Source organism: Dipodomys ordii, unplaced genomic scaffold (genome assembly GCF_000151885.1).
Source record: "Dipodomys ordii isolate 6190 unplaced genomic scaffold, Dord_2.0 Scaffold204, whole genome shotgun sequence".
In the NCBI taxonomy this organism is placed as follows: Eukaryota; Metazoa; Chordata; class Mammalia; order Rodentia; family Heteromyidae; genus Dipodomys; species Dipodomys ordii.
The window spans coordinates 1,362,660-1,375,162 of NW_012267420.1; the positions used below are offsets into that span (position 1 = coordinate 1,362,660).

General features: G+C 36.5%; 1 protein-coding gene across 2 annotated transcripts in view; it reads right to left on the minus strand.

Annotated features, from left to right (window-relative positions):
- Nucleotides 1-662: 662 nt before the first annotated feature.
- Nucleotides 663-12,503, minus strand: part of Smpdl3a (sphingomyelin phosphodiesterase, acid-like 3A) — a 19,585-nt gene continuing 7,744 nt past the window's right edge. For both annotated transcript variants that reach the window (XM_013035113.1, XM_013035114.1), the window contains exons 4-8: nt 8,175-8,271; nt 5,602-5,771; nt 5,207-5,387; nt 3,389-3,513; nt 663-1,293 (exon numbers count right to left, since the gene is read on the minus strand). In XM_013035113.1, the coding sequence (XP_012890567.1) occupies nt 976-1,293; nt 3,389-3,513; nt 5,207-5,387; nt 5,602-5,771; nt 8,175-8,271 (891 nt within the window). In that variant the 3' untranslated portion in view covers nt 663-975. The remainder of the gene's footprint in view (nt 1,294-3,388; nt 3,514-5,206; nt 5,388-5,601; nt 5,772-8,174; nt 8,272-12,503) is intronic.

The following is a 12,503-nucleotide window of genomic DNA, read 5'->3' on the forward strand; positions in this document are numbered from 1 at the left end:
TCCTAGGCTTCAAGAGACCTAGGACCTTTCCCAAGATGGCACCATGCATGGAAATAATTCAGCCATTATTTACACATGAGATGTAAACACATGAGCCACAATTTACACATGAGGTTTTAACAAGAATGAAATATAACACTGAAAATTACCATGTCAAAAAAAATCTTCAGCTGGGTACTGGTGGCTCACGCCTCTAATCCTAGCTACTCAGGAGCCTAAGATCTGAGGATCACGGTTCAAAGCCATCCCAAACAGGAAAGTCTGAGAGACTCTTATCTCCAATTAACCATCAGAAAAAATGGAAGTGGCATTGTGGTTCAAGAGGTAGAGCACTTGCCTTGAGCTGAAGAGCTCAGGGACAGCACTCCCAGACCCACAGTTCAAGCCCCACGACTGACAAAAAAAAAAAAAAAAAAAAAAAAAAAACCCTTCTCAGGGCTGGGAAGGTGGCTCAGTAGTAGAGTGTGCTTGCATAACATGCATGAAACCCTGGGTATGATTCCTCAGTACCACATAACCAGAAAAAGCCAGAAGTGGCACTGTGGCTCAAGTGTTAAGAGTGCTAGCCTTGTGCAAAAGAAGCTCAGGAACAGTGCCCAGGCTCTAAGTTCAGTTCCAGGACTTGCAAACAACAACAACAACAACAACCACACTCCTCACACTCAGAGGAAGTCATTTGCTTTATTGTAAAAATGACAATTTCAACAAAGGTATAAATTGTATATAATTATTCAATTTTAAAAATGAGATACATGTATCCAAACAACATCCCACTCATGGGAACTTTAAATATGTTTGAGGTAATACGAATTTAGAATGTTATAAATGCCTACATTTGGATATTACAAGAAAGAAAGCAGACAATAATTTTGTTTCCTGACTTAGTAATTTGCAAAGATTGACATAACAATTCTGTCCAACTGATCTCAGAAAGCAGGTAATGTTATGTTTTTTATGAACACAGAGTGGGAAATCCTAGTGATTGTACTTTCCATAATATTGTTTGAGGCAATCTACATAGGAAATATGATCAAGATTCATAATTGCACAAATTTGCAAGGCCTTGCAATGCTTATCACAAATTGCACTGCTGTCAAAACTCACAAAATAATAATTGTAGTATTTTATGAACTCCTTACTATCTAGCATTGAAAACTGTTTAGCTAATCCATACAAACTATGTGGCTGTGCATCCTTGACATTATAGGTCTTCGTCAGGATATATTCAAGCTTCCAGTTGGACTCTCCCTTGAGATTTGCTTCTGTCAAGTTCAAATAGTACTGCAATATATCCTACGGTTAAAAACAACACAAAGCCTGGTTCATTTTTTGGCACATAAAACATTGCCATTGCACCATTTGAAGCATACCTACTGATATCTATGTTATAGTCTTATTGTTGAAATTGATTTTAAAGAAAAATAAGGCAGATAATAAATCAATGTCACTTGAGATGATTTTAGAAGTAATGATCTTTGAGCTCAAGGTTCATGCTTGCAAAGCAGAAGCTCTATTTTTTAATATGGTTTTTATTGTAAAAATAGTATACAGAGAGGTTACAGTTACATGAATAAGGTAATGAGTACATTTCCTATTGAGCATTGTTACCTCCTCCTTTGTTTTTCCCCTACCATCCCTTCTCCCCACCTCCTCAACGCCTCCCTCCCCTCTCCTAAGTTGTAAAGTTTGTTTTCAACATAGTGTCTTGTACATTTCATTGTTACAATGGGGTCAAGCTCTATTGTTTGAGCCATGTCTCTAGTCTTGATGCTTCGCTGTTTTTGAATAAGGTTTAACTTTTTGCAATGGTCATCCTGGATAGTAATCTTCCTATTTAGACTTTCCTACTATAGTTGGGATGACATGTATGCTTAGCTATAATCAAATTTTCCTATTGACATGAGTGGATCTGAATTTTTTTGCCAGGTTGGCTTCAAACCATGTTCTTCCCAATCTCTCTGTCTCACACACACACACACACAGGAGATACATATATATTTGATATATATAGATATACATGATAGATACATATTTCATTATGATATAGATATTATATATTATATAATTATACTTAATATATAAAATAATATCTATTGAAATAATATCTATTTTATATTTAAGTATAATTATATAATATATAATATCTATATCAATACACAAAATATATATCTAAATCAAATATGTATGTATATATATTATATATATATGGTTTAGATTTAAAAGTAGGTAATGAATAGTTGTAAAAGAATTCCTTTGATAACCCTGCTTTCACTGTATTTGATGTCGGTATAATTTGTGGAGGGGAAGGGAAAAAACAAATTGTTTAACTAGGAATACAGGTGGACCCATTGCAACAATAAGATGTACAAGTCATTATGTCAAAAACGAACTTTACAACTTTGGTGCGGGGAGGGGGGAGGGGGGGCAGGGAGGATTGGGTGGGGGGACGGGGAGAGTATGGGAAGGGATGGGAAGGGGAAACAAAGAGGAGGCAACAATGCTTGATAAGAAATGTACTCATTATCTTGCCCATGTAATTGTAACTCCTCTGTACAGTATTCTCCAATTAAAAAAAAAAAAGAATTCCTTTGGACTAGTTTATCGATGGTTTTATACTCCACTTAATTGAATGTGTATAGGTGGAACCATTGGGAGGATGGTGGTTCAAGGCCAGCCTGAACAAAAAGTTAGCAATGCCCCATTTCAATGAATCTGACACTACTTCAAGCATCACACATGTGGGTGCAGTATCTCTGAAATTCCAGCTATTCAACAAGGTAAAAAGACCATGGTTGAGGTCAATCATTACCCCTTCACCCAAAAAAAGGAAAATAAGACCTTATCTGAAAAAAAAAAGTAAAAAGGCATGGCTTAATTGCTCAAATGAGAGCATGCTTGCCTAGTAAGAGCAAGGCCCCAAGTTCAAATCCCAGTACAGACAAAATATATTATTCTTACTAACATTTATCTGGCACTTAGTTATATAAGTTAAGCCTTACACAATTTTGTGCTTTGCACAAATTCTTCAAGGTATCCTCACAGCTACTCAAATAATTCAATAATACTTTGATTTCCACTGTAAGGAAGAAGGAAATAGTTATGTTTTTAAGAAGAAATGTTAACATTCCTTAGGGGAAAAATATGTATCAAAGTCCACAAATAAGATTCTATCTAATGAATATTTCGTCTCAGTAATATGAAATCCTTAGAAGGGCAGAAACAGCCTCCCTTGGTTTTCCCCCATCTATCCACACTGAGAAAATGCTGTCAGACTTTAGACACCAAGAGACTTCAACAAAAACAACAGCTCACATGGCTGTGCGAAAGTAATGAAAGCTGAGAAAACTTGCATAAATATAGATATAACTCAGAAATGGTACCCACTTACCAGTAGTGTATAATTGCCAGGCTCATACTGAAATAATCGGACACCAGGATTGTTGGTCTCTTTTTGTGAAAGTCCTTTCACTGGTGTAACAGCAGGAGCCACAAAACCAGAATTTATTGGACTTCCTGGATGAAACATATATAGATACACATTGTTCCATCAGATGAATTAAAGAACAGTAAAATTACGAACATATTCCAGATTGAGAGAGTCACAAAAATAATAGCCAAATGCTATGTGATTACTGATGGATCCTGACTTCAAACTGTTTAGAGACACATTAAAAACCAGGAGAAGTTTTCATAACAATATCAAAAATTACTGTTGGTTTTAAGCACATAAGTTAATGTCATTGTGGTTATATAAATTATATTACTAGTGATGAATACTGAATTATGCAGGGCTAAAATAGATTGGATATTTAAAATAACTTTATTTGTTTTTTGGGTCCGGTTGTGGGGCCTGAACTTTGGGCCTGGGTGCTGTCCCTCAGCTCTTCAGTTCAAGGCTAGTGCTCTACCACTTGAGCCACAGCGCCACTTCTGGCTTTTTTCTTTTTGCTTATGTGGTGCTGAGGAATCGAACCCAGGGCCTCAGGCATGCAAGGCACGCGCTCTACCACTGAGCCATCTTCCCAGCCCCTGAAATAACATTTAAATACTTTGAGCAGACATATACATAGATACACACAAATATATGTTCCTATATATACACATACATGTAATAGGTAAATGTGAGAAAATCATGATATATTTTGAATATGAATGACAAATAATAGGGGTTGTTGTATCATTCTCTCTGCTTTTCTTTGAAACTTTTCATAAAGCAAGAAAAATGCAAGTCTATCATAGACACAGAGAACTACAAATAAAAATCTGTGGTTTATCATAAATACAGACACAAAGAACTACAAATAAAAATCTTTGGTCTGTCCTATACCCTAAAACATTAAGAATCTTGATAAGAATTCGACAAAATGCTCACCTTATTTTACATTTCTCCTATGAAGAAACATTTTTTTTCCAAGCTAAAAAGATCAAATGCTAAAGCGTAGCCATTTTTAAACCAAGCCAATTCATTCTAGATAAGAGGTAACCATTCAAAAGAGTGCCCCAGTTACTGAAGAAAATGCACATGGGTTCCTAACCTGTCTACTTTAAACCAAACTCTCATTTTCCTGTCAACTTCTTGCTAAACAACTATTTCCTTTCTTTGACTGCTTGGTAGGAGACAATTTTAGCTATTCACCTACAAGTCTGAGCTCAATACCTTTCACATCATTATGTATATTGTGCTCTGTTTTTAAAATTCTAAATAAAACAATTTTTGTACAAATAACGCTACTTAAAATTTATGCACATATATATTTTCAAGCGATAGTTATAAAGCGTTATTGACAACATAAAGTGTTTGTAAACCAACAGAAAATCTAAGCACATATATACATTTTTAGTCTAGATTTTAATAAAAACAAATTTTAAATAAAAATAACTGAGTCTAGCCAATAAATAACAGTTTTACTTCTATAAACTGGATGATGTAAAAGAATATCAAAGTCAATAGAAGGCTTAAAAACTAACCAAACAAACAAAAAGCAAAACAAACCATTATGAGCTTATGCAGCTAGTAGAAACTTATGTAGAATAACCAAATTACAGAGATGGTATAATGAGCTGTACACTCATCATACAAACATTTGTATGCAAAGGTTAGTGATAGGTTTTAATAACATTTTTAATTTCCTCTGTCAACAATGTACTAGATATTCACAGCTTTGCTCTCATATCCTTGGAAGAGGTTAAAAGAAGGTCACAATACCTTTTTCATCTGAAAGAACCATAACGCTGTCTCTATGGGTATGCCCATAGAACTGTCCTGCAATGACATTGCTGAATCTTCTAAAAATATCTATCAGTCTCTCATTGTAGTACTGTCTCATGGCTGTGATACCACTGGAAAAAGGCAGATATCCCACTGGAATGTGTGCGATGATGTACACCTGAAGCAGGAAATATGAGGACTCATGACAGTTTTTTATGACATTCTTCTTTCAAGATTACAGTATTTACACTGTTCTCATTGGCCATAATACTTTGAATCTTCACCTTTTATTACTTTTCATTTACTGACACCTGATTCTGCCCCAAGACCAATAAATATACAAATCTTATCTTCTGTTTATCTCATGATGATTTTTCATCTATAGGACATACCTTCTCCTTACTTTGCTGAGAGCGGTTCAATGTATTTTCCAGCCATTCAAATTGATTAGCCGGGTCTGTGTTGTTGATGGTCACAAGATTAGGGCCATAGTACAAGTTAGTGTTTAGACTGATGATCCTCAAGTTTGGATTACACTTAACACTCTGTGAATAGAAGCCACCTAATAAAAGCAAATTTAAAACACATATTTTAAGGAAACAAAATTCTTAAGATTAACTATATAGAACGGAAAATGTGTGCTCATTTCTCATTGCTTAGATAAAAATTCTATTTAACAAGCATTTATTGAAAAGTTTCTATATGACAGAGCCAATGTGTGCATACTGAGTTAACAACAGTTGTTCCCAACATTCAAAGAAAATTTTAATTAAATGTTTTGGCAGTAAGCAATAAAACTGAATTTTATAAAATAAAGATTTATATCTCAACTTATACTTTTATATTGAGACTTACTAAAGAACGGAATGACGCTCTGGCGGCTCATGCCTACAATCCTAACTACTCAGGAGGCTGAGATCTGAGGACCAGAATCAAAGCCATCCTGGGTAAACAAAACTGTGAGAAATTTATCTCTAATTTAACTAACAAATAGCCAGATGTGGAGGCATGGCTCCAGTGATGAGTATGAGCTATAAAAGGGTATAAGAATACAAGTTCAGTCTCCAGGCCTGGCACAAAAGAGAGAGATACAGAGAAAGAGACAGAAAGAGGGAGACACAGAGAGAAATCCTAAAGCATGGGGAAATGCATACGCTACATGAGTAACCACTGAGGAAAAACTGTCAGATAAATCAGAGCTGGTATAACTTCAGTGGTATCCTGAGCAACCTCGTGCTGCTGAGCCAACAGTGACTGATATTCAAGGATCAGCTGCTCTGGTGTTTTCAAAGTGAGCCACTAGGATATTGTATCTACTTTCTTTGCTCTGGGCTTACTCAACATGCATTCCTTTTCTGAACTTTCAGTTATAACTGAGCACAGACTCTATAATTTGCTTCTCCTTCCCTATAGCCGCAATATCTTATAATTTTAACTGTGGTAAGAGCAGGGTTATTTTTGAACAAGCAATTCATTTTGCCCTAGTAGCAGAAGATAACAATTCCTACCAGGGGTTTGAGATGACAGAGTTGAACCCCTTCGTGCACAACATTTCTGCTCTAAATCACTTTTAAGAATATCATGATAGCTTTTATTATTCCTGATGTTAATATAGTATGACTACCATTAGAGGCAATATCGTTGTGAAACTCGTGGTTTGCATTTGTCAGCTCTTTTCTACCAGTCTCTCTCTGCCTTGAGCTGGGCCTACTTAAAATCCAAGGCAATACTTTGAAATATGGGTCATTCTTTAGGGTTTTCCTTCAATGTACACAAGCTCACAGGTCTGGGATACATAGGACTGGATACACTTCCCTAGATTAACCTAGACCATGGCCTCATACTCATATATATTCTGATTTCTAGACAATAACAAAAATTTGAGGAAAATAGTCAAAGAAAACTTTTGAAAAAACCAAGCCATTAATTCCTAATTGTCTCCTAATTTTAAAAATATCAAAGTCTCTGGGCACCAGTGGCTCATGCCTATAATCCTAGCTACTCAGGAGGCTGAGATCTGAGGATCGTAGTTCAAAACCAGCCTGGACCGCAAAGTCCATGAGACTCTTATCTCCAATAAACCACCAGAAAACCAGAAGTGGTGCTGTGGCTCAAGTGGTAGAGTGCTAGCCTTGAGCTGAAGAGTTGAGGGACAGAGCCCAGGCCCAGAGTCCAAGCCCCACAACCAACATAAAATAAAATAAAATAAAAATAAATAAAAGTCTTACTTTAATAGTTCAGCTTTCCAGGCAGTGGTGGTTCCTGCCTGTAATCAAAGCTACTCAGAAGGCTGAGATCTATGGATCATGGTTTAAAGCCACATTGAACAGAAGAAAAGTACACGAGACTCATCTCATCTCCAATTAACCATCAGTTAATCACTGAAGTGATTAATGGGGCTATGGATCAAGTAGCAGAGTACCAGCTCTGAGCAAAAATACTATGGGACAGCACCTAGGCTCTGAGTTTAAGTACCCAGTACCAGTGCATGCACATGCGGGCACGTGCATACACACACACACACACACACACACACACACACACACACACACACACTGTGGTTGTTTAGTTTAAGGTTAGTGTCTATTATCTCTTGTTAATCAATTTCCAATTACATATTCTTGATAAGAAATGTACTCATTACCTTGCCTGTGTAATTGTAACCCCTCTGTATGGTATTTTCACAATAAAAAATTAAAAATAAAAAAGTACATACTTCTATTTAGATTCAGACCCAAAGTTTAAATTTTGCTTCATGTTGGAACACCTGGGTTGAGGGTGGAATAGGAAGGGAAAGAGCTCCCTTCAAGTTACAGGCCCACACGTGTCATTAAGGCATTGTAGCTGTTCCCTGCATGTGCAGGGGTTCTCCAGAATTGGCAAACCCCAGCAAGCAGCAAGCAGTAAGATCGAAGCTTAAACAATATGAATAAAACTGGAGGCAGAGTGGGGACAAGTCTCTTACCTTTTTTTAAAGTACTAATGGCTTCTTCATCTAGCCATGGTTTCCAGAGGCTGGCTACAGCATCGTATACCTTACTGGTGGATATTGGCAACTGATCCTGGCCATAAACAATGCAATCCATCATTAAAACTTGAATGGTTCACAGATTCATTAATTTAAAGATTACTTAAGTGCTGACTACTATGTGAGGCATCTGAAAGTGCAAAGATGAATCCTGGATTGATTTAGTCTTTAGGGAATTAACTAATCAGAAGATACTTTTCTCAGTGCTACCAAAGCAAATCTGAGAGCATGGGAGCAGGAACAATTACACTGTGGGAGAAGGAAGAAAGAATTTAAGTCAGATCTGGAATAATGATTTCATCAACTAGATTTTAAAAAAGAAAAAAAGAACATCAAGTAATATTTAATGGTCCAAAAACAAACACAGATGCACAGAGATGTGACCCAGGTACAAAGAAAAGTTCAGGTTTTCTCTATGACTAGGGTACAGGATGATATAGGGAGTGAGTTCATGAAAGAGACACTATTCTAAACACAAAAGACTTGGTATAGCATACTGAGAAAGTGGGGAAACGTCATGATTTAAGAATGTAGAGTAGGCAGCAATGGCTCACCCCTGTAATCCCAGCTACACAGGACACTGAGATCTGATTATGGGTCAAACACAGCCCAGACAAGGAAAGTCAGAGAGACTCTTATCTCCAATTAACCATCAAACCCAATGCAGAGGTATGTTTCAAATGGTAGAAGGCTAGCACTGAAGGAAAGAAAAAACTAAAACTAAAGCATAGTGCCCAGGCTCTGAGTTCAAGCTCCATTACCAGAAGAAAAAAAGAAAGAAAAAAAATTAGTAAATGCCTTTGAGATGTTAAACTAGTATAAAATGTCTCAGTAGCTTAAATGTCTATATCCATGGTTTTTTTTAATTTTAAATGGCAGCTTAAACTATATCTGCAAGTTTTGATTTTTTAATGATACACATTAGGTACATATTTGTTATAAATTATCATTTTATTATACCAATTTATAATATTACTGAAGAAGTGTCTGAATTAAAAAAGTATTAATACTGATGAGCTCAGGGAAACTTAAAATACTGAATATACTCACAGAGATTATTTGTGAAATTGAACAATTATTCCTATATTTTGCTTTAAAAATAATTTTGAAAGAAACCTAAGGCCCTTTTCTTCACTTTCTTTATTTCCTTGTGACTTCAGATTATACAGAGCCATCTCTTTGTGGAATTTCTCTGTCAGTATTGATCAAAATACTTAGCTATATTTCAAGCTAGGTACTGTGCAAGAAATAACCCAATGAATTGTTTTAACTGAACTAATTACCCAAAATGTATCTTCAGTTGGTGTGAATCATGTTCATCTATGTGAGAATTACAATTGAGGACAATGTCGATTTGAAGGAAAATTGGTAAAATAACAATAATAATAAAGATAAATTTACAAAGTATTGACCATTCCTTCAATTAAAGATGACTGACAAAATCATAATGTTGCCTACATAATGTGTAACCTTAAATTTTTCAATTGCCCCACAGTAACCATGGGGGTTTATTTTGAGATTCCATTTGAATACTAAAACCCTTGGGGGACTCAAGGCATCTCAAATGCCATTTATAAATAGTATTTACATAAAATCTATTTATTTACATAAATAGCATTTACATTCTTTTGTCCAGCTCAAGTCATCTTCAGATGACCTGTAATACCCAATAAAATTAAATGTTAGGTGAGCAACTGTTATCTGTAGAGTTCAGGGAATAGTGGCAAGAGCAAAGATCTGCTCATGCTCAAGATTTAAGGATTTCATTAAAAATATTTTCAGTCTGAAAGTGGTTTAATCCTATTGTACAAAACCTACAGATCTAGAAGAATGGAATACATAGAAAAATCAATCTAGATTTTTCCCATTTTTAAATATAAGGAAAGAAGTTGGGTGATTCATCCAGCCAGCTGGTCCTGCCCTCAAGCCTCCACATTTTCTCACCATTACTTTTACACTGTTTATCGTGTCATGCTACCTTCTCAGTCCTGCTGTATTGTGGCCTTGCCACTGCTGAGAAATGAGGTGCAATCAAGAGTGATCCACCCTGTGGGGACTATGATCCAGACTGCTCAGTGGAAAGCAACAAGAAGGAATACCCAGGTTCCCACTGTTATCTGTCTCAAATGTAATTGGTGGGGACACCTACCTCTCTGTTTATGGTACAGGTTTATGGGGGTTGAATGGAGAAATTACATTTCAGATAACATTGGAAATTTTCTAAAACTGTGAAGGGGAGAAATAACCATTGGAAAATAGATTCGGGAAAAAAAGACTTTCAGATATAAAACCATAATCTAGGGGCTTGATAATAAGCTCAGTGTAGCCTCTACACTGAGCTTATATGAGGCCCTGGTTTCGGTCCCATCCTAAAAAAAAAAAAAAAAAAAGTAAGAAAAGAAAGAAAATCATAGCCATGTGTTAGCAACTCACATCTATGATCCTAGCTACTGAGGATCTGAGTGTTTCAGTTACAAACCAATCCAATCAGACAAATCCAAGAGAGATTCCAAATACATAACTAGCAAAAAAACAGAAGTTCTGGTACAGCTCAAACGGCAGTGTGCCAGGCATGAGTAAATGAAGGAGTGTAAGTTCCAGCCCCAGTAGCAAAAAGGCAAGAAAAAAATTAGTCAGTTAAGGTATATATATATATGACATAAGTTACTGATACATATTGTAAGATAAATCAGAGAAGTCAGTCTTTAAATCTGAATTTTTTACAGTTTGATGAGATTTAAAACATAAAAAGACCTCAAAAAGTGAGCAAAAGTGCAGTATGGACTGCCATTTAATAAACCACCACTTACTGAGGACTTATGGAATGCCAGGAAGTAAACTAGACCCTCTTCATAAATTATCACTAGTTCTCACAAAAACTTCGCAAGATAGGTATTAGTGAATCTGTGTGCAAATATAAGGAACTTATGGCTTATGATATGAAGTCAAGCTCTTCAAAACAAATCAAGATAGAGTTAAGTTCTTGTGACTATATCTCAAAACCTCACAGTTTTCAGTACACCTATCATTGAAGGAATATAAAAACATATGTGTAACTTTGAGCTTGTGAAGGTCATTTGCCCTAAAGTCTCCAAACTAGATAATTTAATAGCAAAACAGTAATAAAATTGGCCACTAGAGTTGGGGTACTGGCTTACAAAGATTCCTATCTTGTTCACTCCAAGATTGGAGACCAATGCCATAAAGGCATTTGAAAGTTAAACTTGTGCTAGAATGCAGTTTTCCAAAATCTATATTCTATTCTACTCATGTTACCTAAAGTAACTAGTCATGTTACCTAAAATAACTCAACTCCACTCATCTATATGACAGAAAACGGGAAAGATATTCCAGGCAACGAGAAAAATGCACAGAGTAAATATCCTGTTTAGGAAATACTGCGTATGTCAAGAGCAAGGGATGTGTAAAAGGGGCGGGGGGGTGGGAGGGAAGGGGAGAGGAAGAACTGGAGTGAAAAGATACAGAATTGGGGATTTTGAGCACCTGGAAAAGCCAACTGCACTTCTGGGCGTCGTTTTTTTCTCATCTATCAAATGGAGGACTGATTCAGAGCGCGAGTCAGTAAACTTTTCCATAAAGGAAAACATAGACTTAGGAACCATGCAGTCTCTGAAACAACTATTTTACCTCTGCAGTCATAGACAAAACAGGAGCAATGAAAACAGCGACTTCCGTTAAGAAGCTATTTATAAAAAATAAACAACGGACTGAATCTGAACCACAGGCTACATATACTTTGCCAATCTCCAGTCTATTGAGCAATCTCAGGTATCCCTTAAATCTATACAAATTGTAAAGAATCCTTGAACCATGACTGACATCCAATTGTTATGCCCAGGGAGCTTAACAAATGGCAACTCTTACCGGTGCTCAGGCTCCACCAGGTATTAAAATTGAATATTCTGAACATAGTTTCTGCTTTGAATCACATCTTAATTAATTGGAATGTGGATCTTTCCCCTTTGGCTATCATAGGAGTCTTCTACAACTTCTGTTATTAACTGCATTTTTTTGGCGGGGGGCAGGGGGTCTTTTCTTTTTTTTTTCTTTTCTTTTGTTGGTCGTGAGGCCTGAACTCTGGGCCTGGGCACTGTCCCTTGGCTCTTCAGCTCAAGGCTAGCCCTCTACCACTAGAGTCATAGCTCCACTTCCAGCTTTTTCTGCTTATGTGGTGCTGAGGAATCGAACCCAGGGCCTCATGCATGCAAGGCAAGCGCTCTACCACTGAGCCACCTTCCCTGCTCA